Here is a 27,698-nt window from a genome sequence, read left to right as displayed (position 1 = left end):
TAATGTATTTTAGGGAAGGAAGTCTGCCATTCTTCCTTGGTCTGGCCCACATATGACTCCAGACCCACAGCAACATGGCTGACTCTTAAAATGCACTTTGAACAAGGACAATTTGGGATGGGCAATAAATGTTCACCTAGCCAGCGACGTCTATATCCCATTAACAAATAAAAAAAAAAATCAGCAATGGTAATGCCATTGAATGTCAAGGGGTGATGGTTAGATTCTCTCTTGTTGGAGATGGCCATTGCCTGGCACTTGTGTGGCAGATGTGTATTCTGCCACTTATAATCCAAAGCCTGAATGTTGTCCAGGTCCTGTTGCATGTGAACACTGACTGCTTCATATATGAGATGTTATGAATTGTACTGAACATTGTGGATGTGTGATGATTGCACATCCCCACTTTTGACCTTATGGAGAGAATGTCATTGATGCAACAGCTGAAGATGATTAGGCCTAGGACACCATTCTGAGGAACTGCGACAGCAATGTCCTGCACCTGAGGTGATTGGCCTTCAACAACCACAAGCATCTTCCTTTGTGCTAGATATGACTTCAACCAGCTGAGATTCACACACTGCACCCCCCTAACTGCGCTGATTCCTATTGAGTTTAAATTTTGTTCAGGTTCCTTGATGTCACACTAGGTTAAATACTGCCTTGCTGCGAAAGGCAGTCACTCTCACTTCACCTAATGAATTCAGCTCTTTTGTCTAGGCTTGGACCAAGGCTGCAATGAGGTCAGGAGGAGAGTGATCTTGGCAGAACCCAAATTAAGCATTGGTGAGCATGTTGTTGCTGAATATGTGCCACTTGATAGCATTGTCGATGACATCTTTCATCACTTTCCTGATGATCCAGAGTTAGACTTATAAGGCAGTAACTGGCTGGATTGGATTGTGGACAGGCCATACCTGGGTATTTTCCACAATGTCAGGTAGATGCCAGTTTTGTAGCTGTACTGGTACAGCTTGGCTAGAAGCGTAGCTAGTGCTGCAGCACAAGTCTTCAGTACTATTGCTGGGAGGTTGTCCAAAGTCCTAAGCGTTTGCAGTATTCAATGCATTCAGCTATTTCTTGACAGCATGCAGAGTGAATCAAATTGGTTGAAGATTGCCATCTGTGATTCTGGGGACCTCTGTAGGAGACAGAGTTGGATCATCTGACTGAAAATGTTTGCAAATGCTTCAGCCCGGTTTTTTTGCAAAGACATGCTGGGCTCCCCCATCAATGAAGTAGGGAAATTTGTGGAGCCGCCTCCTCTCCGATTTTTTGATTAACTGTCCACTGCCATTCATGACTGGACTACAGAGCTTGGATCAGATTTGTTGGTTGTGGGATTGCTTTGCTCTGTCAATTGCTTGCTGCTTCTGCTGTTTGATATGCAAGTACTCTGTGTTGCATTTTCACCAGGTTGACATCTCATTTTTAGCATGCTTGGTGCTGCTCCTGGCATGCCCTCCTGCACTCTTCTTTGAACATTATAAACAAATTGTACGAGAGCAGTTGTGAGGCCAAGTGAGTACTGCCTATCCCCACCCGGTCTTAATTAGGACAGAACACTTCAAAATGATGCAATTAGGTGGTGTGCAGCTCAATATGTTGTTAGTTGATATTTATACTCCTTGCATTAGATGAGTGTCATTTGTCATTTAACCTGGGGCCAGGGGCGGGGGGGGGGGCGCAGGCGGGTGGTGGGAGACTGGTAAAACACTGTCAACCTTACAAGACTTGAATTTAGATCCTTCTGAACCTGAAGTTATCAATACCAACAGTCACAAAAAAAAAACAAAAAACTGCGGATGCTGGAAATCCAAAACAAAAACAGAATTACCTGGAAAAACTCAGCAGGTCTAGCAGCATCGGCGGAGAAGGAAAGAGTTGACGTTTCGAATCCTCATGACCCTTCAACAGAACTGATGAGAACCAACAGTCACCATCAATTTAAAGCCTCAAAAAAGAGTGTGCTACAAGTTAGTATGTCGTGCCTACACCACCAAGTCCTGGGCTTGAATTCAGCTCAGATTAACAGAATGAAAGCTTCTTTGATCTACCTAGTAAGAGTTATTAGTGACAGAATCAGCAAGTTTCAAGTCAAGCCCAGGGCTAAAGTCGCACTATGTATACAAAAAAACCTTACGCCCCTAGCTTATTTATCAGAGAACCATAAGGAAATACATCGGAAAAAGAAGGGATTGTTGCATCAAGACACAAGTGAATAGCTAACAGCAAGTCACTGTGTTACACCCTAGCCAATTTTATTTTCCTTTTATATATGGTCATTGCCTACCCTTTCTATATCACTTGCTGCAGCTTAGCATCCATTTTTGTCTGCATATGCCTGTGTGACACACTTTGGGATGTTTTATAATAATGCAAGTCGGTACTGAAAAGGGAAATGTTCTATTTCTCCAGAACTGATATTCCTCACGTTAAGGTTTGTACAACTTTGCTGTTTTGATGCAGTTTTCTATATTGCAATCAGATTTCCACAATACAATGTGAGGTTTGGAATAAACCTTTGTATTTGCCTTAATTAGACAGTTGCCAATATACTTAATTTTCAAAGAATTAATCAGATTTAAGTTTTGACCATCTTAAAAAAAAAAGCAGTGTCAAGCAATTAATTGTGTTGCATGTTGCCATTGAGAGACCAATTTTTAATCTGGCTGTCAAGATGTTGGCCTATTGACAAGAACTAATAAATTACTCAGTGGTGGACTCTTCCTTCAAATGATGCATTGTTATTAAATTGTGACCCAATGACATCTGTCTCAAAATTTATCAGCAAATTGAATTGATTTTTTTTGGCTTTGTCATGCAAATCCCGTTTGCATCTTCAGTGATTCTGATGTTCATTAATTCCCAACATTTTCCCAGCACTGTTAATATACAACAGGTGCAGGGCAGTAAAATCCTGAGGAACCTGGCAAGGTCCCATGGGAGAGATGTGAAACCACCAGTTGTCTGGACCAGATAATACACGGAAATGTTTACATACAAACGAGCCTAGTACTTGGAAAATAAATAATAAACATATATACCCTTTTTTTCTGCAACTTAAAAATCAGAAAAGACATTTTAAACTATTTATAACTATCCTATTTCAGATTTTAAGAATTAAAAGTACAGCCTGGAGCTACTTCATGAAGTCTATCATACCTAAATATTAAGATGGTGCTTAAACATCAAAGATTGTTTTATTTGCTATATGTATAATGTGATGCAGATACACTTGGTAATTGCCTCAAAATCTTACTCCTATCACTTATATAGCATTGTATGCAAGTTTGACTGACTTCCACATTAAAGGATGTCTCTTTCTTGCATGGAGTACCTGTATTGGTAACGTGTACAATGAACTAATTTCTTTCTGCACTAGAAGTTTGGAAGTTCCTTCATATCAAGATTTTAATTTTAACACAAGGGTAGATGTACATGATTTAGTGCAAATTGTTCAACCGTGTGTTTTCAGACTTATAATTTAGTAATGTGCTGTTAGAGAGCTCAGGAATAGAACATAAAAGTAATTAATTTTAACACAGCTGTTTCAATAAAGGATTGGAGATGCCTGTGAGGGACATTTTGTGGCTAGCATTGCTTTAAATTTAAGTTGATGATTTATCGTTCTTCATAATATTTGCCGGTCTCCCTTTTCCATGATTGGTCAGTGAAGTTTGGTCAGGCGTTGTGTATAGACGGTTACTCAAATAACGACCATTAGATTTTTTTTAAAAATCAACCGACTGCACATTTTATATGGGCTACACAATTTCACTTCCTTACACGTGGTATATACTTCAGCGGCATTTTCCAATATGTTGAAATTATTTATTCATGAAAAGTATAATGTTGGACATAGCCTAAAATGTATTGTGAAGGACCTACCTTGTTGTCACCTTCCTCATTACAATTATAAGTTTGTTGGCTTGCCTGGTACTGAAAAGATGAACTCAGCTCCCCTGCTTAAAGAAAAAAGATAATAAATGCAAAAGGATAAAGTTTCTAATCAATTTAAATAACGCTGTTTAAAGCAATTAATTGTTGTACTTGTAAAACTAAGCAGAAAAATGCTGGTGTTATCACACCAAGCTGTAACATATTGTTTAGTTTATCATGTTAATTTTGTCTTGCAAAACAAACAGCTTTACCCTTGTTATTTTGAAGACTTTTGGACACATTTTGCAGAACTTGAGCACTTTCAGATCAATCATATTTACAATCTGCAAGGATTTTCTTCAGTTGGTGGACTCCCCAGTAAGAATGTGGTTTGACCAGAGTCAGTTGGCAAATATCCCATTATTTCAATTATAATTAAAAAAAAATTCTCAAATGAACTGCCTTTCCAGTATCATTCACACCCATACCTCAGAAGGATTCATATAAAATATTCAAGAACATTATGAAAATAGACAGGCTCCATTAATCATGCAACTAGTTAAGGAAACAACATAGCTGACGATTCTGAAACAAATGGTTGAAATAGTGCACGTGTTGATTTGGAATGATTGGGGTGGGGTGAGGTTTGGTGGGAGGGGAGGGGGTTGAAAATTGAGATACTTTATCTATACTCAGGTATGTCAAATAAATATCCTTGAAATAGGTTTTTAAAATTGCAAACAAAAGCTGCTACTTATTGCAAGTGGGCAGGATGGATTTGTGCAGCTACTCAAACAAACTGTGACAGGCACAATAGGTAAATTGTCACTTTTGCTCATGTGGAAACAGATTAGGGAACTGTTTTTATTTTGTATTTAGAAAATTGGGGAAACAAAGAACCCTCAAGAAAAAAATGCACACAGCTGTTTAGACAGGCATTTGCCTATCCTCCTCAGAAACAGAATTTCAAACAAGATAGTTGATACATTACACATGCTGCTGCAGATATCTTCAAGAACTTCAGCTTCATTGGATTATTTTTTTCCAGTCTAAATCATAGGCCTAATCCTCAGAATACATACATCAAATAACTGAATGAAAATTGACTACAGATCAGGGTAGGCATCACTTTCCTATAGCTGTGAAAAAATGCATACCAAGAAACATTTCATTGGCAAACCTTTGCTAAATTCAGCAGTACTGTGTGTAATTTTCAGATGATATGCATATAAACATCTTTGATTAAATGAGAAGGTAATTATAAACTTTAGTACATGCAATAATTTTATTTATTAAAATTGAACTTGATATCAGGGTTTAAGTTGGTCCCAATCGAGTAAAAGCTGGGCATAAAATAGATTATTTTAAAAATGAAACTTTTAGGCTGAAATCAATCAACAAATCACTGCTTTGTGTTCAGAGTTTGAAAGCTGCTGTAGACGATTCTTCTTTTGGTTTATTTATGGCTACTTCCTCCCCTTCCTACAGAACAATGTGCACCTCCTCTCCCGCTGGCATCGACTAATCATTGGGCACTGTGCAGCCTCTGTTTTTATGATGTGATCCTAGATAGTGAGTGTCAGACGTTGGGGAGCATCACATCCATGCCTAATCCTGTCCTCACCAGGTGTCCACATGTGCAGACCTTCCAGCACAGATCACTGAACAGAGGCTGGGGGCGGGGGTGGGGGGGGTGGTGCATCCCCATTTGATTTTCCCCCTACAACCCATGGATGTTGAGGCTAATTAAAATGCTACTACTGTTATACTAGTTGACATCAGCACAGATCTGCAATTGAACTCGGGACTTGCTAGTCTTAATGACATTTAAACTGCTGCAGAACAAGAGAATGATTCAACTATTTTTAGCTCGTCCTTTACTGTTGAACCACACAGACCATCTAAGTGTGATCCCTAGTCCAATCTACAATGCAAAGACTAGGAAGGGAAAAACAAGCAGCCAAGGTTCACACTCAAGGACCTCTGCTAGAAAGTGCGTGTGTCTGGATATCAGACAAATCCATAACTGAATTGTTGCCAGAGATGAACAGCTACTTGAGAAAAGTGAAGACCAGTTAGTATCAATGCCCAAGCATGGTTTGAAATAGACTGTCACTAGAGTAGTAATCCAGAGACCCAGGGTAAGGCTCTGGGGACCTGCGTTCAAATCCCACCAGGGCAGATGGTGGAATTTGAATTCAATAAAAATCTGGAATTAAAAGTCTAATATCCATGAAACTAACAATTGTTATATAAACCTACCTGATTCACTACTGTCATCCTTCCTGGTCTGGCCTACATGTGACTCCATGTGGTTGAGTCTGAAATGCACCCTGAAGTGGCCCAGCAAGCTATTCAGTTGCATCAAACCACTAAAAAGTCACAAAAAAGGAATCCAGCATCAATGTAGGCACTGGAAATGACAAAGGCAATCTCAGCGCTGCCTCTTCAAAGTACTCTTCTTTTGGCTAGTGCCAAAATTGGGAGAGCTGTCTCACAGGCTAGTCAAGCAACAGCCTGACATAGTCATCCTCATGGAATCATACCTTACAGATAATGTTCCCAGACACCATCACCATCCCTGGTTATGCCCTGTCCCACTGGCAGGACAATCCAACAGAGGCGGCAGCATAGTGGTGTACAGTCAGGAGGGAGTTGCCCTGGGAGTCCTCAACATCGACTCTGGACCTCGTGAAGTCTCATGGCATCAGGCCAAACATGGGCAAGGAAACCTCCTGCTGAAAACCACCTACCGCCTTCCTCCATGTTGAACACAGCTTGGAACATAAGAACTAGGGGAAGTAGGCAATTCAGCTCCTCGAGCCTGCCCCGCCATTCAATACGATCATGGCTGATCTAATTTTGGCCTCAACTCCAATTTCCCACCCTCTCCCCATAACTTTTCAACCTGTTACTAATTAAAAATGTCTATCTCCTCCTTAAATTTATTCAGCATCCACTGCACTCTGAGGTAGTGAATTCCACAGATTCATGACCCTTTGAGAAAAGTAATTCCTCTTCACCTCTGATTTAAATCTACCACCCCTCAGCCTAAAACTATGGCCTCTCGTTCTAGAATGCCCCACAAGGGGAAACTCCACTCCACGTCTACTTTGTCTATCCCCTTTAGCATCTTATATACCTCAGTTAGATCTCCTCTCATCCTTTTAAACCCTAGTGAGTATAGGCCTAAACTGCTCAATCTCTCCTCATAAGACAAGCCCCGCATCTCTGGAATCAATCTAGTGAGCCTCCTCTGAACCACCTCCAATGCAACTATATCCTTCAAGTAAGGGGACCAAAACTGTGCACAGTACTCCAGGTGCGATCTCACCAATGCCTTGTACAGTTGCAACAACACTTCCCTATTTTTATACTCTATTCCTTTAGCAATAAATGCCAAAATTCCATTTGCCTTCCTTATTACGTGCTGCACCTGCATACTAGCTTTCAGCGATTCATGCACAAAGACACCCAGGTCCCTCTGCACTGAAGCTTCTCTCCATTTAAATAATGTTACCTTTTTATTCTTCCAACCAAAATGGATCTCACATTCATCCAAGTTAAACTCCATTTGCCAAATTTTGGCCCATCCACCTAACCTGTCCATATCCATTTGTAAATTTCTTATTTCTTCATTGCAACTTACTTTCCCACCTATTTTGGTGTCATCTACAAACTTAGCTATAGTACCTTCTATCCCTGAATCCAACTCATCAATATAGACTGTAAATAGTTGGGGCTCAAGGACCAAATCCTGTGGCACCCCACTAGTTACAGCTTACCATCCAGAAAAACACCCGTTTATCCCAAAACAAAAACAGAATTACCTGGAAAAACTCAGCAGGTCTGGCAGCATCGGCGGAGAAGAAAAGAGTCGATGTTTCGAATCTTCATGACCCTTCAACAGAACTGGGTGAATCCAAGGAGAGGGGTGAAATATAAACTGGTTTAAGTTGGGCTGGTTGGCTGGGGGGGGGGTTGGTGGTGGTGGAGGAGGAGGGTGGAGAGGAGAGTCCTTGGGTGGGTGGAGAGAAATGGAGGGGGGTGGTGTGGTTGTAGGGACAAGCAAGCAGTGATAGGAGCAGATAATCAAAAGATGTCACAGACAAAAGAACACAGGTGTTGAAGTTGGTGATATTATCTAAACGAATGTGCTCATTAAGAATGGATGGTAGGGCACTCAAGGTATAGCTCTAGTGGGGGTGGGGGGAGCAGAAAAGATTTAAAAATAATGGAAATAGGTGGGAAAAGAAAAATCTATATAAATTATTGGAAAAAACAAAAGGAAGGGGAAAGAAACAGAAAGGGGGTGGGGATGGAGGAGGGAGTTCAAGTTTATCCCAACTCTCTGATTTCTGTTGGTTAGCCAATCCTCTATCCAAGCTAATATATTACCCCGAACTCCGTGTAATCTTATCTTGTGTATTAATCATTTGTGCGGCACCTTATCAAAGGCCTTCTGGAAGTCCAGATATATTACATCTGCAGGATCCTCATTATCCACTGTGCTTGTCACATCTGCAAAGAACTCTAGCAAATTAGTCAAACACAATTTACTCTTCATAAAACCATCCTGACTCTGATGGATTGCATATTGACTTTCCAAATGCCCCAATACTACTTCCTTAATAATGGATTCCAACAATTTCCCAATGACAGATGTTAAACTAACTGGTTTATAATTTCCTACTTTCTGCCTCCCCACTTTTTTGAATAAGGGCATTATATTAGCATTTTTCCAATCCACTGGAACCTTTCCAGAATCCAGGGAATTTTAGAATATTATAGCCAATGCACCCAGTATCTCTGCTGCCACTTCCTTTAAGACCTGGAGGAAGCACTGAGGGTGGGAAGGATGCAGAATGTACTTGGTTGGGGGATTTCAATGTGCATCACCAAGAGTGGCTAGGTATCACCACCATTGACCGAGTCCTAAATGACACAGCTGCTAGACTGGGTCTGGAGCAGGTGGTGAGGGAACCAACAAGAGGGAAAAACATACTTGACCACATCTTCACCAACCTGCCTGCCACAGATGCATCTGTCCATGACAGTATCAGTAGGAGTGATCACTGCACAGTCATTGTGGAGACTCACATTGAGGATATCTTCCATCGTGTTGTGTGGAATTACCACCATGCTAAATGGGATAGATTTTGAACAGATCTAGCAACTCAAGACTGGGCATCCATGAGGCTCTGTTGGCCATCTGCAGCAGCAGAATTGTACTCAAACACAATCTAACCTCATGACCTGGCATATCCCCCACTCTAGCATTACCATCAAGCCAATGGATCAACCCTGGTTCAAAGAAGAGTGCAGCCGGGGCATGCCAGGAGTGGCACCAGGCATACCTAAAAATGAGTGTCAACCTGGTGAAGCTGTAACAGAGGACTACTTGCATGTCAAACAGCATAAGCAGCAATTGATAGACAGAGCTAAACAATCCCACAACCAAAGGATCAGATCTAAACTCTGCAGTCCTGTCACATTCAGTCATGAATAGTGGTGGACAATTAAACAACTCACTGGGGGGAGGTGGCTCCACAAAATCTCCCCATCCTCAATGATGGGGGAACCCAGCACATCTGTGCAAAAGATGAGGCTGAAGCATTTGCTACAATCTTCTGCCAGAAGTGCCAAGTGAATGATCCATCTCAGCCTCTTCCAGAGGTACCCAGCATCACAGATGCCAGTCTTCAGCTAATTCGATTCACTCCACATGAAATCAAGAAACAGCTGAAGGCACTGGATAGTGCAAAGGCTATGGGCCCTGACAATATTTTGGGAATAGGACTGAAGACTGCTCCAGAACTTGCCATGCCCCTAGCCAAGCTGTTCCAGTACAGCTACAACACTGGCATCTACCCGGCTATGTGGAAAATTGCCCAGGTATGACCTGTACACAAAATTCAGGACAAATTCAACCCAGCCAATTACTGCCCCATCAGTCTACTCTCAGTAATCAGTAAAGTAATGGAAGGGGTCATCAACAGTGGTATCAAGTGGCACTTGCTTAGCAATAACCTGCTGACGCCCAGTTTGAGTTCTGCCAGGGCCACTCAGCTCCTGACCTCAATACAGCCTTTGTTCAAACATGGAGAAAAATGCTGAACTCCCAGGGTGAGGGAAGAGTGACTGCCCTTGACATCAAGGCAGCATTTGACTGAGTGTGACATAGCAAAACTGGAGACAATGGGAATCAGGGGGGGGGAACTCTCTGCTGGTTGGAGTCATACCTAACACAAAGGAATATGGTTGTAGTTGAAGGTCAGTCATCTCAGCTCCAGGACATCACTGCAGATCCCACAACCAATCCTCAGGGCAATGTGCTCAGCCCAAACATCTTCAGCTGCTTCATCAATGACCTTCTTTACATCATAAGGCCAGAAGTGTTGATGTTCGCTGATGATTGCACAATGTTCAGCACCATTTGTGACTCCTCAGATACTGAAGCAGTCCATGTCCAAATGTAGCAGGACCTGGACAATATCCAGGCTTGGGCTAACAAGTGGCAAGTAACATTCACGCTGCACAAGTGTCAGGCAATGACCATCTCCAACAAGAGAGAATCCAACCATTGATGTTCAATGACATTACCATCACTCAATCCCCCACTATTGACATCCTGGGGGTTACCATTGACCAGAAAGCGAACTGGACTAGCCATATAAATACTGTGGCAACAAGTGCAGGTCAGAGGCTAGGAATCGTGCAACCAGTAACTCACCTTTTGACTCCCCAAAGCCTGTCCACCACCTACAAGGCACAAGTCAAGAGTGTGTTGTAATACTCTCCACTTGCCTGAATGACTGCAGCTCCAACACCACACAAGAAGCTTGACACCATCAGGACAAAGCAGCCCATTTGATTGGCACATCCACAAACATTCACTCCCTCCATCACTGACGCACAATAGCAGCAGTGTGCACAATTTACAAGAGGCACTGCAGAAATTCACCAAGGCAGCACCTTCCAAACCCACAACCACTACCATCTAGAAGGACAAGGGCAGCAGATAGATGTGAACACTGTCATGAAGCCAATAATGTATAATATTATTGGAAAATATTTTTCTTTTAAAAGAGAGGTTTGGTCTGTGAGTGTGCCTTAATTGGATTAAAGCCAGCTAGTCTGGGTGCTTTCTTGTGTACTATGTTTGAGATGTAAGAGAGGTCGAGTGCATTTGTATTTTTTGAATAGACCATTCAAGAAATGGGGTGAAATCTGGCACCTAGCCAGCAGAGGCCAAGCAATATATTCATATTGCTAATAAAATTGGTACTATGAAAGGGGTTTTATTGTTCGAAGAGGTAGAGTTCAGAGGGCTGGTGCCACAATGAGAATTTACATTCAATGAGATGTACTAGATATAAGGATGGCAGAAGCAATGTAAGATCAAAATAACTGTAACCTTACAACTGTCACCACAGGAATGAAAGAGAGAGGAACCTCATTTTGAATTTATAAGGTGAAAATGCTTTGCCTGGTGTTTGGTTAAGTCTATGGGTTGCTGTTGCCTTAATGGAGATTAGTTTGGGAATTTGTTAAAAGTTATGATAGCAGTAATTTGTAGCCATGTGTATATATTTTAACCTGTAAAACTAATAAAATGTTTAATTCAGTTTAATGTAAAACCTTGAGAACCAGTGGTCTGATTCCCGAGTTTAGAGTTGCAACTCAAACATAACACTTAAAAATATAGGTTATGACAGTTGTTTAAAAAAGTTTCCCTCTGGGATTTTTTAAATAACTCTGCTTTACCAAACTGCCGAGTCATAACACCACCACCACCACCTGGAAACTCCCCTCCAAGTCACTCGCTATTCTGACTTGGAAATATATCACCGTTCCTTCACTGTCGCTGCACCAAAATCCTGGAACTCCCTTCCTAACAGCACTGTGGGTATACCTAAGAAGGAAGCTCACCACCACCTTCTCAAGGGCAACTAGGGATGGGCAATAAATGCTGGCCTAGTCAGCGAAGCCCACATCCCGTGAATGAACTAAAATAAAGGAGGGTAGAAACTTTTCTCCATCCAGATGTAACATTAAGTGTTGGGCATACGTCACTACGGAAAGTTATAAATTGAGTGTTTTTTGAAATTTCACATCTGGAAATATTTTCCAAGGAACTGTTGCAACTTTCTGAGAAATGGAAAGCTGCATTCATCCATTTTACAACAGCACCGAATAAAATTCGGGGACTGCATGAGTCAGATTTGAAGCTCAGCTACTTCTCTGAACACAACAATGCTTTCTAGCAGATTAGCCAAATTAGTATGTTCGTCACCCGACAAAACAAATATACGGTATCTGCATGGTGACTGATCGAAGCAATCTCTGATCTACCTTAAGAGCCCTCGTAAGACTGGAACACGGGACAGCTCAGTCGAGGGGGGCGAATCTTTTAAACTCAGCTTTTCCTGGGGTCCTAATCATTGCATTTGATTACAATATTCACTTAATAGAAATGATTGGATAAAGAGCATAGAATCTCACAATAGTGAATATGGTAAGTGTTTCTAAATCAGTACAAGTATTCCAGGAAAGATGAACCAATGAAATCTTCTCAGAAAAATGGACATTATGTATCAGATACGGTCCTGTGGTTCAAATGTTGTTAGTTCAAGTTGATGCAGAACATTTACTTATCAGTTTGGGACTTATACTTCTGCTTATTAAAATAGTATTTTCACTTTGTATCCCTGAAACAGAAATTAATGACTGGAGAATAGCTTATCTTTTGCACTTTACATCATAAGACATTCTCCCTCCAATTTCAAACAAACAGTTTGCCATTTCAAAAAGTATAATTGTTTGCATTTACTCATCAAACATGCTGTGGCCCAAGGGATAAACAAATACATTACATGGAAAACATCAGCAGTGATTCAGGTTTACGAGTCAGTGTGTGTCTCCGTTTAGCCAACCATGAACAGTCATGAACACACATTAATATTTTTGTTTCTCCCATTTAAAAACAGCTACATCAGTTTCCTAGCACAGTGATCATTTAGCAAATGCTAATATTCTAGTGGAAACTCGACTGTTATTCCTTGCAAATCTATGCACTGTACAGAACATCTTTCCTGCAGAATTTATTTTAATGTTTTTCCCTTATTTTGTATTCTTTTGTTTCCTTTTTTCTTGCAAATTTTTCCCCTCTTGTCCAAATCTGAAGACATTGACCAATTGCTGGAGTATGGTTTCATGCTGTCTGATGTCATTCAAGTGGCCATGTTTTAGCCTCAATTTTTAATGCTATTTACCCGTGGACAGCATCTCATTTGGCATGCACACATACCCCTCCAATAGAGGGTGCTGTATAGCTATCAAAACTAGGAGCCCAGCCAAATTCCCCTTTCCTAACCAAAGGGGATCAAGGCTAGTTCTAGTGCCCATCGCCATCCTTGGCTGAGATCGGACAAATGTAAAACAAAAACAGAATTACCTGGAAAAACTCAGACAAATGTAACACAGATGAGATTGGGCCTAAATCTTCTTGGTATATGAAGCTCAGCTATTCATTATGTCTATCTGCTAAGCCATCAAGGAAACATTTATGTTCAGTAAGGAATAATTCCTTTAATGCTGTTGGTTTCTGCACACATTCCTGGGGTCAAACAAATTGATGGATGTAATAGGAAGCCTATTACATCCATCTGTGAAAAATACACTACCTTGGCAACGGGGTCAGGCTGCACATGGGAGGAAACATGTAGGTGCAGTTCTAAGTTCACCCAAGTAAGAACATTGGTATTAATGCAGCAGCACTCCTCCACATTTTATAAACAGATGCTACATTACTGGTAGTTTGGGATTTCATTTCTCTCAGAAGCATAACAGTATAAACCTCAGTACTGGCAAGTCACACCCGAGCATGTAATCCTTTCAGTGTTGCACGGGGGTGCTTTTCAGTCTCTCATCTCACCCCCATCCCAGCCGCCCTTCCAAAAGAACAAATAGATCCTATCATTTATGAAGAAGTTTAGTGGGAATTTTTGATCGACAACTTTCCAGTGTTTAGTCAATTTCTGTGCCAATTTGATATTGTAAAAAAACAGTAGTGAGATTCAATTACAATTCCAGTTCTTTTGACTTTGAAACATTGCACAAATAGTATTGTTACTGTCAGGCTACTCAAATCCTGCCCTAATGTAAAACCATAAAAGTTAAAATTAGGATTCCCCACGAAAGAAAAAAGCTTCTCTGTAGCTACCCTATAATATGCCTCTTTGTAAATACCGCAGTTGCATCATGCCACAACTTCTGCCCTTGTAGTGAGTTATGAAGTTGCCAAATACAAAATGCAAAGTGTACCACCAATTAAATGCTTGGTCTGAATAGAACTGCTTGGTTTTTCCAAATGGAGTAAAGTAAGATGTTAAATAGCAGCAAATTATAATTTCAAAATGCCACAATCACTTCCAACTGAAACTGATGACAGTGAAGATAACACCAACCAAGGGGCTAGGCCACAAAATATATTTACACATGTCCAACACAAAAGCAGTTTGTTTTTCAAACTACTAATGAAATTTTCTAAAGTAACTAACAAACTTACAAGTTAGTCTATTTAAAACTTTACAGTATTTTAAATCCAACTATCTTCAAATTCTGGGTTTGCCCAGTGCTGCGCTCAACATCTCCTTGATTAAAAAAATTGATATGTAGTGAAGCGTCAAAAATTTACCATGATTACTACATTAATCCAGTGCATCCCAGCTACTTCCTGACTAGTTGGAATTAGAAATACTTCAAGAGAACATGCAGAAGTGATCCCTTATTTTTCAGAGTTCATTATGAAGCATATATCCCTCAAGCAACAACTGATCTGGGTGTACGGCTGTTGAAGATGTGCTGCATTACATGTGTAAATAATTTGATTTGCTGAACAAATCAGATTAAGTATTAATAGAGTTAATTTATTAAATTAATATTTAATATAAGTCTAATGAGATTAAACTCCTTTAAGTTTCACCTCTTGCTGTAAAATTATTCTGCAGAAGTTTGTTTATTCTGAAAATGGAAAAATGTAAATAAATATTTTAAATCTAGGTCCTCTTCACAATTACTGCAAGGAATCTGTTAGAGCAAGTTAAATTAAATGCCATTTCAGTCACTCAGTGATATATTACTTAATTTTATTCATTTCGTAACAGCTTTCCTCTCAGTTAGACGATGGTTTGTGCCATGGTGGTCAACATTGCTTGGTGTGACTTAGGATCTCCACTCTGGAATGGCAATCTCTGCCACACTTGCTGCAGAGAAAGACAGTGGGTTGAGAAGATGCATGATTCATTGGCCTCTGTTTTCTCTGGGACCTCATCTTGACTAACTAAGCTGCTCATTTCTGCTCACCTCTTCCAAACAGTCAACCTCCGGAGGTCACGGCCATCAGCCACCATCTCCCATTTGTCAGTATTAATGTCCATTTTCTTAATGTCTCACTTGCAGGTACCCTCACAGTGGAGGTATGGACACCTAGAAGGTCATGGCTCAATGATCAGTTCACCGTGTAGAAAGTCTTTGGGTAGACGGCCATCATCCATCCGATGAATGACGCCAAGCCAACGCAGATGTCATGGCTTAACAATGAGAGCGCACTGATGGAATTAAGATGCTCCAGGACCTCGGAGATAGTGACTGTTCTACCAAGAGATGCTGAGGACTTTTCCGAAACAGCGAAGGTGAAAATTGTTCAGCCTTTCCTCCTGTCTTGTATACATTGTCCAGGTCTCACCACTATAGATGCAGACTTGGTAGATTCACTGTTTTGTGTTCTCAGTCAGGTTGCTGTTGTTCCACACTCTCTTACAGGGCTTTGGCATAACAGTTGTAGTTTTTGCGATGCGTGTGTTGATTTCAGCATCAAGTGACAGATCACTGGTGATTATGGAGCTTAGACATGTGAAGCTATTAACAACTTCCAGTGTCACATTGTCAATGCTGACAGATGGCACTACAGCAACATCCTGGACCATGACATTTGTCTTCCTCTTGTTGATGGCACGGGAGAGCACGTCCATTTGTTGAAGAACGTGTTCCTCAATATGGAATGCTAATGTCGCATCGTCAGTGTAGAGCAATTCTCTGATAAGGACTTGGCGTACCTTTGCCTTGGATCTTAGGCAAGCAAGGCTGAACAGCTTCATCAGTTCTGGTAAGTAAATAGATACCCTCTGCAGATGACCTGAAGGCATTTGAGAACAGCAGAAACGAATATGCCTAAAAGAGTGCTGGTGCCAGAACAGAAGCCTGTTTGGTCCCACTGTGGATCTCAAAAGGCCTGATGTTGCCCCGTCATTGCTGATCTTACCCCTCACATTGTCATGGAAAAAGCTAACCGCATTGAGCAAAAAACCAATTTCTTCACAATTAGCCTCACAAGCAGCAATGCAATAATGACCAGCTGTTCTATGTTAGTGATGTTGGTTGAAGGACAAATATTGGTGAGGACACTTGGAAACTCCCATGCTCTTCTTCAAACAGTGCCACAGGATCTTTCATGCCCAGTAGGGCTGCCAGTGACAGACCTCAAGAATACTGGATATCCTGACTACCCCCAAACATGTATGCATTTGCACACTCTAAAAAAAATTACAGACCTTGAATATTGTGAAAAGAGAGACATGTTACTGCAAGTTTTGATAATCTTTTAAATCTGCAAGTTTTGATCTTGCACCCATCAGGACAAATTCAAGAATGCCAAATTCCAAACAATCACAACAATTTATGCTGCAGGAGAAAAGGGTGCTGATTGGTTGGTTCTGATTACTTTCTCCAGAGCAATGCCTCAGCCAATGAGGAACCAAGGCTCCCCAAGCTCCCGGGGGATTAAAAAAATGCACTAGGCTTGAACATATTCCTTTTGTTTGCAGAACGGATGCCTGCATATGAATGTATGTCACTTCTAGCAAGCATAAAATAACCAGGTTACAAGCTCCACTGATTATCTTAAATGTTTGTTAGCGTAGCTATTGGTGCACTTAGGATTGTTGAGTAATTGCTGCCCAATTGTGGAGTAATGTTAAAGCCTTGCACCTTTTTTGAACTACCTGGGAGCTTGGGGAATCTATAGCTCCCCATTGCTTTCTTTATGGCAATGCCTTGGCTAATCAGAGTCAACTTTCCAACCAGTCAGCAACCTTCTCTTCTGCAGTATAAATTGTTGTGATTGTTTTGACATTTGGCATTCTTGGGCTCGTTCTGATGAGTGCAAGGTGAAAAGTTTCAGCAACATGTCTCTCTTTTCAGTAATAAAATAAATTAATAATAATAACTACTTATCTGAACCACTTGATAAAACAGGTGAGAATACCTTGCATAATGAACTCAGTATCTTAGGTTGAGCTAAACTTGGGGAGCTTGTACATATCATGCTTCTAATGAACCTTGAAGAAACCAAAGCAGATTAAAAAAGTGATGCTTTTAATCAGGGTGTATGTAAAAGTGTTGAGATCACCTAGTAACCTGTTCCATTAATGGACAGCAAAACTGGGTTGAAAATAGAAGTAAAGCATACATAGACATGGAGAGTTTTTAAACCAGGTTGCTCATGTCTCATAGCAGCTAGTCAAGGGCAATGTGCATCAGTGTAGCTCTATGTCTAAGTTAATCGCAGCACAACAATGTAGCATGAGGGGGTCACAAGGGTGCATGAAAGGGTAGGCCTGATGAGACCTTTGCGGGCTGCTATGATACCTTGGGCTGATCTTTCTCAAGCACAGGTAGGACCAATAATTTCAATTTTAAATGCTTCCCTAGGGTCTAGGTGCTTCAAAATACAGTAATACACCAAACAATAAGGCGTCTGGTTTAAAAATCGGATAAAAGGACAGGGTACAGACCACCTGAAAACAAGATGAATGGCCACCTTAATGTCCACCCAACAGGGCAAACTAGGCCTCAGTTTAAGGTCCCATTTGAAAAATGGATGAAAAACCTCATCAGAGGCTATAACCAGTAAAGAATACCAAATGGTACTTTAAAGAATGTACATTATAAAGAAAAAAATTAGATATAACCAAAGGCAGGTCAACACTTGGAATTTTATTACAGCAATCATTGAGCATACAGTTCTGAAGTTAAAAGGAAAATTTAAGAGATAAACAGAAATTAACAGAAGCTTTGAGTTGTTTGTACAATAAATTTCAAACTCAGAACGACTTGATAAAGAAAAAAAATTCACGTGTCGGATAAAATTTGGTGCGTACAATTCTAAAGCCTTTTTAAAAAGAAACTACCGTATTTAAAGTTCAACATGGAAAACCATTGGTGACAATTTTAACTCTCCTCATATGGTAGAAACCAGGCATACAAAAGGTAAAAATGGCCCATACTCAGCCCACCATCTAACCACAGGTTCCAATATTAATCTGGTGTTCTGAGCAAGTATGAGGGGGACACTCATTGGAATGCAGTGGTGCCCTTTTATAATATTTTGCAAATTGAACTCAGATGACATCGCTCAGGCACAATGGTCATTTTAACCAAAGCCCTGCATGGAGATGATGTTGTTGCTTCCCCACAAGCTGAACATAAAACAAATGGGAGGAGTAGACTATTCGGCCTCTTGAGCCAGCTCCACCATTCAATAAGATCATGGCTTATAATTATGGCCTTAACTCTACATTCCTACATGTTCCCCCATAACCCTAGACTCCCTTGCTATTCAAAGATCTGTCTAATTCAGCCTTTAGTATATTCAAAGGCCCAGCCTCTATTGCTCGCTGGGAAAGAGAATTCCAAACATCCGCTGAGAAAAGAAATTCCTCCTTTTCTCCATCTTAAACAGGAGACCCCTTATTTTTAAATTGTGTCCCCTAGTTCTGGTCTCTCCTGCAAGGGGAAACATCCTCTCAGCATCTGAGTTTTTTTCTTATTCTTTCATGGGGTGTGGGCATTGCTGGCTTGGCCAGCAATTATTGCCCATCCCTAACGCCTCTTGAGAAGGTGGTGGTGAACCACCGTCTTGAACCACTGCCGACCACGTGTTGTAGGAACACTCACAGTGCTAGTGGGAAGGGAGCTCCAGCAACCAGCAACAGTGAAGAAACGGCGATATATTTCCAAGTCAGGCTGCTGTGTGGCTTGGAAGGGAATTTGCAGGTGGTGGTGTTCCCATGTATCTGCTGCTCTTGTCCTTCTAGATGGTAGTAGTATTGGGTTTAGAAGGTGCTAGTGAAAGAGGCTTGGTGAGTTGTTTGAGTGCGTCATGTAGATGGCACACACTGCTGCCACTATTGGTTGAGGGAATGAATGTTGAACGTGGTAGATGGGGTGCCAATCAAACAGGCTACTTTGTGTTGGACAGCGTTGAGCTCCTTGTGTGTCACTGGAACTGAACTCATCAGGCAAATGGGGAGTATTCTATCACACCCCTGAACTGTGCTTTGCAGATGGTGATCAGGCTTTAAGGAGACAGGAGATAAGTTGCTCGCCGCAGAATTCTCAGCCTCTGACCTGCTCTCATAGCCATGGTATTTATATGGCTGGCCCAGTTAAGCTTCTGTCCAGTAGTAACCGCCAGGCTGTTGATAATGGGGGATTCAGCAATGGTAATCCCGCTGAATTTCAAGGAGAGATGGTTGGATTCTCTCTTGTTGGAAATGGTTGTTGCCTGGCACTTTTGTGGCTCAAAAGTTACTTAACATTTATCAGCCCAAGTCTGAATGTTGTCCAGATCTTGCTGCATATAGGCATGGACTGATTTGGTACCTGAGTAGTCACTAACGGTGAACATTGTGTAATCATTAGCAAACATCCCCACTTCTGACCTTATGATCGAGGGAAGGTCATTGATGAAGCAGCTGAAGGTGGTTGAGCCTAGGACACTACCCTGAGGTGATGTCCTGGGACTGAGATGATTGACCTCCAACAACCACAACCATCTTCCTTTGTGCTAGGTATGACTCCAACCAATGGAGACTTTTCCCCCTCATTCCCATTGAATCTCACAATTTTATGTTTCAATAAGATCACCTCTTATTCTTTTAAACCCCAATGAATATAGGCCCAACCTGCTTAACCTTTCATCATTCTGCTTTTCTATTCTTCCTGCCAAAGTGGACTGCCTCACGTTTTCCCACACTATACTTCAAATGCCAATTTTTGGCCCGCCCACTTAACCTATCAAAAAGTTGTGCGAGAAGGTAAATTATTTCTTTTTATAGAATCATAGAATGATTACAGCACAGAACCATTCAGCCATCATGTCCTGTGCTGGCTCTCTGTTAGAGCAATTCACCTATGCCACTCCCCTGCCTTTTCCTGTCACCCTGCCAATTTTTCCTTTTCAGATAATGATTCAATATCTTTTTTGAATGCTATGATTCTGCCTCCACCACACTCTCAGGAGTGCATTCTAGATCGTAACCATTTGCTGCAGAAAAAAGGTTGTCTCAAGCCATTGCTCCTTTTGCCAATCACCTTAAATCTGTGCCCTCTTGTTCTCCATCCTTCCACCAATGGGAACAGTTTTTCCCTATCTACTCTGTCCAGATCCCTCATGATTCTGAAGATCTCTATCAAATCTCCTCCCAACCTTCTCTTCTCCAAGAAAAACAGTCCTAACTTCTCCAATCTATCTTCATAACAGTAAGTCCTCATCCCTGGAACCATCCTTGTGTATTTTTTCTGCACACACTCTAATGCCTTCACATCCTTCCTGAAGCATGGTGTCCAAAACGGAATGTAATGCTCTAGTTCAGACCGAACCAATATTGTATGCAAGTTTATCATGACTTCCTTGCTTTTGTACTCTATGCCCCTATTTAAAAATCCCAGGAACCTATAGACTCTATTACCCACACTCTCAACCTGTCCTGCCACCTTCAATGATTTATGCACATATACACCCAGGTCCCTCTGATCCTGCACCCTCCTTTAGAATTGTACCCTTTATTTTATAATGTCTCTCCATATTCATCCTACCAAATAGAATCACTTCACACTTCTATGCATTGAACTTCATCTGACACTTGTCTGCACATCCACCAACCTGTTCTTGTCCTTTTGAAGTTCCTAATACGTTCAAGTTTTATGTCATCCACAAATTCTGAAATTGTGCCCTGCATACCATGGTCTAGGTAATTAATGTTTATTAGGAAGAGCAGGAGTGCTAACACTGACTCCTGGGAATCTCCCCTACAAACCTTCCTCCACTCCAAAAAAAAATGTTCACCACTACACTGTTCCCTGTCACTCAGCCAATTTTGTATCCATGTTGCTACTGTCCCTTTTATTCCATAAGCTCTATCTTTATTCACAAGTCTGTTGTGTGACAATGTATTGAATGCCTTTTGGAAGTCCATGTACACAACATCAACAGCATTACCCTCATCAACCCTCTCTGCTACCTCTTCAAAAAACTCCAGCAAATTAGTTTAACATGATTTTGCCCTTAAATTTGCACTGGCTTTCTTAATTAACCAGCATTTGCCCAAGTGACTATTAACTTTGCACCGAATCATAGTTTCTAAATGTTTTCCCACCACTGGGGTGGGCTATATTTGCTGGGCTTATCCTTATACCCATTTTTGAATAAGGGTACAATATTTGCAATTCTTCAATCCTCTGGCACTACCTTTGTATCTGAGGATTGGAAAATAATGAAACGCTTCTGCAAATTTTCTCCCTTACTTCCCTACATATCCTTGGATGCATCTCATCTGGTCTTGGTACTTTATCAAATTTAAGTACAGTCAGCCTATCCAATACTTCCCCCTTACCAATTTTAAACCTGTTGTCTGAACTACCTCATATTTCACGATGAACTGTGCAGCATCATCATCTTGGTAAAGACAGATACAAAATATTCATTTAGTACCTAAGTCAATTTAGTACTCCTGCCTCCATGCCTTATTCCCCTTTTAAGTCCCTAATCACCCCACCACTCCTTGTACCATCCTTTTACTATTTATATACCTAAAGACGATCTTTGGTTTCCTTTTTATGTTTGCTGCCAGTCTCTTTTCATACTCTTGCTTCGCTTCTCTTGCTTTTTTTCAATTCCCTTCTGAATTTTCTATATTGAACTTGATTCTTAATCTCTCTCAATTCTCAATCTTTAATTGTGGTTCCAGGAGGAATTGAACTGAGACACCTAGCTGACCACTGAGTGTTAGGGATCAATATTTAATCATGGAAGAGCTGTAATTTCCACCAGCTAGGCACAGGGAAGAATTAAGCCATCATCTTTGGCCCCTCTCTCAGGCTGCACAGCTTTGTAGCTGATTCCAACCCCACTCGCAGCCACTGTCTCAGGCTGCTCAGCCTCTTTGACCCTGTGCTGAGCTGCTGACCCCATATTCCTCCCTCTCCATTAGTGCTCACCTATGTCCATTTACGTAACATCAGTATCTTCCACTGCAGTGTTCTCCTGCCCACTCTCCCACCCTTCACCCTCCACCCTCCAGAAATGGCAGCTCATGCAAAATTCCACATCAAGTCCCACTCACCCATCAATTCTGTCCTTGCTTGCCTGCATTAACTCATTTCCCAATGCTTCAAATTTAAATTTATCTGGTGCTTAAATCCTTTCATAGCCTTCATTCTGCTTGCATCAGTTGACGTCCTCCAGCCTACAATCCCCCTCCTGAACTTCCTATTCTTCCAACCTGGTCTCTTGTGCATTCTACTTCTCTTTGCTTCACTATTGGCAACTATGCTTTCATCTGCCTAGGCTCCAATCTCTGAAATTCCCTCTCTAAAAATCACTGACTCGTCACCTCTCACTTCTCCTTGAAACCTTGTTTAAACTCACCTACTTGACTAAACCTTCTGTCACTCTTAATATTTCCAGCAATATCTCAGCAATTATTCTTTTGTTAAATTAAATCTCTGTGAAGAATTATGGAATATTTTGCTGTGTAAACAGCACATAAATATAAATTGTTTGTAACAAATTGCACAGACTTAAAAGAAAAAATCTAGATTTAGGCAATTTTTAACCTGGCAGGTCACATTAAAATCTGTAAGGAGTCTTTATAATAGTGCTGGTTTCTAATCACACATCTGTTATAAGCAAAACAGTTTAGACAAGTTTATTTTCAAGTTACTGACTGGAAAAGTAATCTCTGCATAAGCAATTGATCCACTTTACTTTTAGAGGGGTAAGATTTATGGTCTCCTTCTGCAAATAGGTAGACCACAAAGTTTTTGATATTTTTAGATTTGGTCCTTTTAGGTTCACAATTATTAGTGGCTGTGCTTATCTTTATGCTAGGAGAATAAGATTCTTTTGAGATGGAGGCATCTCCATAGGCAGCATGAAACAGCTCTGTGGAGCTCATGAGTTACACCTCTGTAGGACTGGAGTGGTCCTGCCAACATTTCTGCATTTCCTCTCCTCCCACCTGGAATTGCAGCATTTTATCAGCATAGTATCAAACTACTATTAAAGTAGCTTTCCATTGTGATGACATTTTATCTCAAAGCTAATAAATAATTTTAGGGTTTAAAAGTTAAACGTGCATCATTTTACTTCCTCTTAAGACACTACACACCTCTGGCACTGTACCTGACAGCAGCTGACCAAAGATGGTCCCTCTGGTCCTCATAGGCTGTGTGCTATGTATAACCTCAGAGGATAGAGTGACTGTAAGGAACACATTATAACACATAAGCCATACTATTCTGCTCATGAGAACACAGGCTATGAATGTTTTTTTTTACAGAATCACTTTTGTTCATGATAGGCCCATTTCAGAACACTCAAATCAGATCACTACCCAAAATTAACCCACATGAATTACTACAGGAGCTTCAATTATATTTGTATACATTCCAATAGTGCTCAGTGTACTTGCAGAAATTCATTCAACGCTAGTCATGAATGGGTGTATAATTCTCTCTCACACACTTTAAAAATTTAATGAATAATCATTTGCGAAACATTATTACTAGCTGGAGCGTTGGTAGCAACTATCAGGTACAGGTCACTTGTTTTCAAATTTACACTTTCCTTGAGATTGATATTGACTATTCTGGTTAGATTTGCCTCTTCACTTGGTGAGGAATTAAAAAAGAGCTACTCAAGTAATTCCAGTCCCACATTTGGCTAAAGAGCTTCAATGCCTCCATTACACGCTGCATGCTCTTCATCAATAGTGAGGGAATCTAACATCTCACTGCATTTTATAAGCTAAATGTATCTATTTGTTTTTCTATTTACATCCATGTATTATTGGAAAGCATGTTGTAGACTCACCCCACTCCCCCATCCAACATCATAACATTCTTCAATAAAACTGTCAGATAGATATAAAATGGTCCTAAATTCACATCAACTATTAAAAGAGGAAAAAACGTTTTTCTATTGTGGTTTCAATAACCACAAAATTGATAAAATCAGCTCCTATTCTCTCTCAACACCTTTGAAAGTTGTAATCATCTTTTAGATCTTTCCTTTTTGTCAGACATTTGTGAACAAAACATTGGAACACAAGAGTTAAACCTAGCTCAAATATAACTTTCTTCGATGAAAGTTCTTGAAATCCATAGCTTACCCTTGTTACACAAGGTAATTGAAGAAACAAATATTTTGCTGTTTTGTTATTGCAGCAAATATAAACAGGTGTGGATTCAACCAAAATGCATGGGCATAGTAATAGTAGGTAGTAATACAAGTCCATCAAATTATTTATTTTTCTATAATTTATTCATTAACTTGAACTGACAGGTTATTGTAATGTGGCACCAAAAAGGACCTATAAGCAGGTGCCCCTTTTATATTTTAATTTTGCACATAGATTTTCAGAGGTCAGGCCAGTCACACAATCAGCTGAACGTCATCCTCAAAAATGTACAATTTAGGCTAATTTTAGCTTTGGGCCACTGTAAACCAAATCCATATCAAGTTTATTTCACGGTGGCACCAATTTGAATATTTGTCATTCTAACTTGGCAGCTGATCTCCCTTTGCACACCTCTTCAATCTTATGTCCCACACCGCACGCCACATTTTGTATCCTTCTAGCTAAAGATAATTCGACTATGGAGCTGTTCTGCTGAAAATATCCTACATGACGAGAGCAATTCTTTAAGCCGCATGTTTGGCTGAGACCTGCAGACCCCGGATTCTAACATGGGGAAAACGTTTGCTTTACTACACGTAGCGGAACTGCACCTGACTTCCCAGTGCATGTATGTTCAAGCCTGAACTTTACCACTGTGAAGGCAGCAATGTATTCCTGCTCGTATTCCAGGTTGCCAAGTTGGAAGAACACATTTGTGCCCACAATTAATGGACCAGACAAAACCCTTCACAGCGACATTAGGGCAAATGCAGACAAGGATAAGGGTCGCATAAAAACTGGAATCACTAAACTCGTGTTCCAGAAACCCAGGATATAATGTCAATTGTACCAAAAAAAGACACCCGTCCAGCAAGGAACTATGCACAGTAGGAATCAGAGAGAAATTCTCAGAACATCAGATTACTGCACGCCTCTTTCAGTGACAAAAGTTCAGCCGTTTAACTCGTGAGTCTATTAAGACATGTCCTTACTGTGACCAGATAAAAAGTGGGAAAAAAAACAGCGTTTCTGAACGCATTGTACAGAGCAGACATATTCAGAAAATTAAACGGTGATCAATATTGTGAAGGTAACCATGACCTGATATATATATATATATATATATATATTTAAAAATGAGGTTATTTTGAAAATCCCCTTCAGGCCGCCCCAATTGAAAGATCAGTTTGTCCATGTTGACTGAGCCGGTTCTTACCTGCTGAAGAGATCCTCGCACGGCGCCGAGCGGCCAGCAGCGCCCCCGAGCCGGCCTGGAGAGCTGGGCTGCAGCCGGCTCCCCGAGGCCGGGGCCTGAGCGGATTCTCCGGGCCTGCGGGCGGGGAGAGGCGGCCGGGCCGAGCCTCCACAGGCTGCAGCAAGAGGCGGCTCCCCTCTGGATCCGAAGAGGCTCCCAACTGAGCGGCTTGTTCCCGAATCTCTCCCGCTTGGCACCGGGAGCCGCGCTTGGCTGGAAGCCGGGGATTGAACCGGGAATGCAGACGATCCCCATTCGCTTGGGAATTACTCACAATCGGCATTTTTAAACAACAAAAAAAAATTAAAATTCTTTTCCCTTCCTCTCTCACCCTCTTCTTCAAAGCCCAGCCTTCATCTAAATCACAGACCTTAAACTTTCCAAACCAAACCCAGTCTTGTCCCTTTAAATCGATGGATTGTTCCCCCTCCTCTTCTCCTCCCCTCCCCTCTTTCTCTCTCTAAATATAATCCGGAACTCCGACTCTCGCCAAACTTAAACGTCCAACACACCCACAAAATGGTCAGAGCCCAGTGCCAGACAGAACATTCCAGCTGCTGCTTGTCTTCTTCAACCCCCCTCCTCCCCCTCCAAACTTGAGCCCTTCACAAAACGACACCAGCTAAGTTTCCGCCTCTCTTTACTAGGAGAGCTGGCCAAAAACTTTATGGTGAGCACAGTAACTTCTATCCAATACACGCACTACAGACAAAAAAAATGCCGCGTAGATGCAGCCTTCTCTCTCCAATGCCCCTACTTATCTAATTCCCCTGTCTGTGTCTCCGTGTGTGTGTGTCTGTCTGGTCTGGGGCGCAGAGCAGCCGCTGCCAGCTCGGGATTTGAACGCTGTACAGTGTTCACATTGAATGCAGGCTTCTAGCCGCAGCCCATACTTTGTGCTCAGCTCCAGCTTCCCAGAGCCAGCGCTGCAAAGCCACTTCCCAGACTCGATATATCGATACCCCATCGGGGGAGGCGACTGAAATTTCCCCTTGGCCTTGCTTGATACTATCTATTAAAAAAAAGACATCCCAGCCGTTCCAGTCCAACTCTTAACCTCGTCCCATTTAATGGGACGCCACCAGAATAAAAGCAAGCCATGTCATCTCAGTGAAGGACACTAACTACCATTGCAACATTGATGTCTATTGACCAGCTGACCTGCCTCTGCAAATACTTGGCAGCATAAGTCTGCTTATTATTTCGACCACACAGTAGATCACTGTGTGTTGGCTTTCCTGTATCATTTAGGAAACCAGTAAATGCCTAAATTATGAAACTGAACTGTTAAGCGTGCCTTTAACCTAGCGACTAGTGATTCTTTTGTGTGCACTTTGCTTATGGTCTTGTGCCATAGTTCCCACTTTAATAAATGGCATTTTTTAGAAAAAAAAGCTCTAAAGATCTTTAATACAAAACGATTTCTAAGATTGGTTCAAACCTTATTAAAACGCAATGCGTCAAAATATGGCTTTAGCCTCACTACTTGTCCCGACTCTTGATTGCAAGCAATTCCACAGGTGCCACCTTTCCTGTGAAAATCCAATGGTATCTATTTTGTCATGCAGAAGGTCACAGATGAGCCAGATTATGTTCAGGTGCACTCAATCAGGATCAATTTATAGCCCAGGGACAGTAAGACCAATGTTAGCTGCGAAATTGATATTGCGGCGGAAACTTGGTAGCTATTTTAGCCTAGAACAGCTATTAAACTTGAACCTTTTGGTTAATATCATGTAAACGTTGCACTGCCTTCACCCATGAATTCGAAACATTTTAAAATGCAGGACCACAATTTCCTCCTAATTTTCAATGGGGCAATGGTGTAACAGCCACCTGGCACCGATTTTTTTAACGAGGAAATTCGCGAGTAAGTGACTTAAGACAATTTTAGGCCAGAAAGTCACTACAATCAAATTTATTCAATAATTTAAGCAACTACTGAGCTATGTCCATTAAGACCCTGTTTATAATCATAGTTTTCCGTCTGAAAGACCAGGGAATGCAAATTTATTTCATTTGCCTGAACAGCCATA

At 41.1% G+C, this 27,698-nt stretch overlaps 1 protein-coding gene across 3 annotated transcripts in view; it reads right to left on the bottom strand.

The window, feature by feature from the left end:
* rnf44 (ring finger protein 44) overlaps positions 1-26,073 on the bottom strand; it is a 127,929-nt gene extending 101,856 nt beyond the window's left edge. Inside the window, exons 1-2 of one of the 3 annotated variants that reach the window (XR_005943764.1) lie at positions 25,624-26,073; positions 3,892-3,965 (exon numbers count right to left, since the gene is read on the bottom strand). Coding sequence is in view for 2 of the 3 variants with exons in the window: in XM_041193334.1 (XP_041049268.1) it covers positions 3,892-3,965; positions 25,624-25,945 (396 nt within the window). In the remaining variant the exon portion in view is untranslated. The remainder of the gene's footprint in view (positions 1-3,891; positions 3,966-25,623) is intronic. The other 2 variants (XM_041193334.1, XM_041193335.1) reach the window with 2 other exon arrangements.
* Between the last annotated feature and the right edge of the window lie 1,625 nt (positions 26,074-27,698).

This window comes from Carcharodon carcharias, chromosome 8 (genome assembly GCF_017639515.1).
Source record: "Carcharodon carcharias isolate sCarCar2 chromosome 8, sCarCar2.pri, whole genome shotgun sequence".
In the NCBI taxonomy this organism is placed as follows: Eukaryota; Metazoa; Chordata; class Chondrichthyes; order Lamniformes; family Lamnidae; genus Carcharodon; species Carcharodon carcharias.
This window is presented reverse-complemented; position numbering and strand designations above follow the sequence as displayed.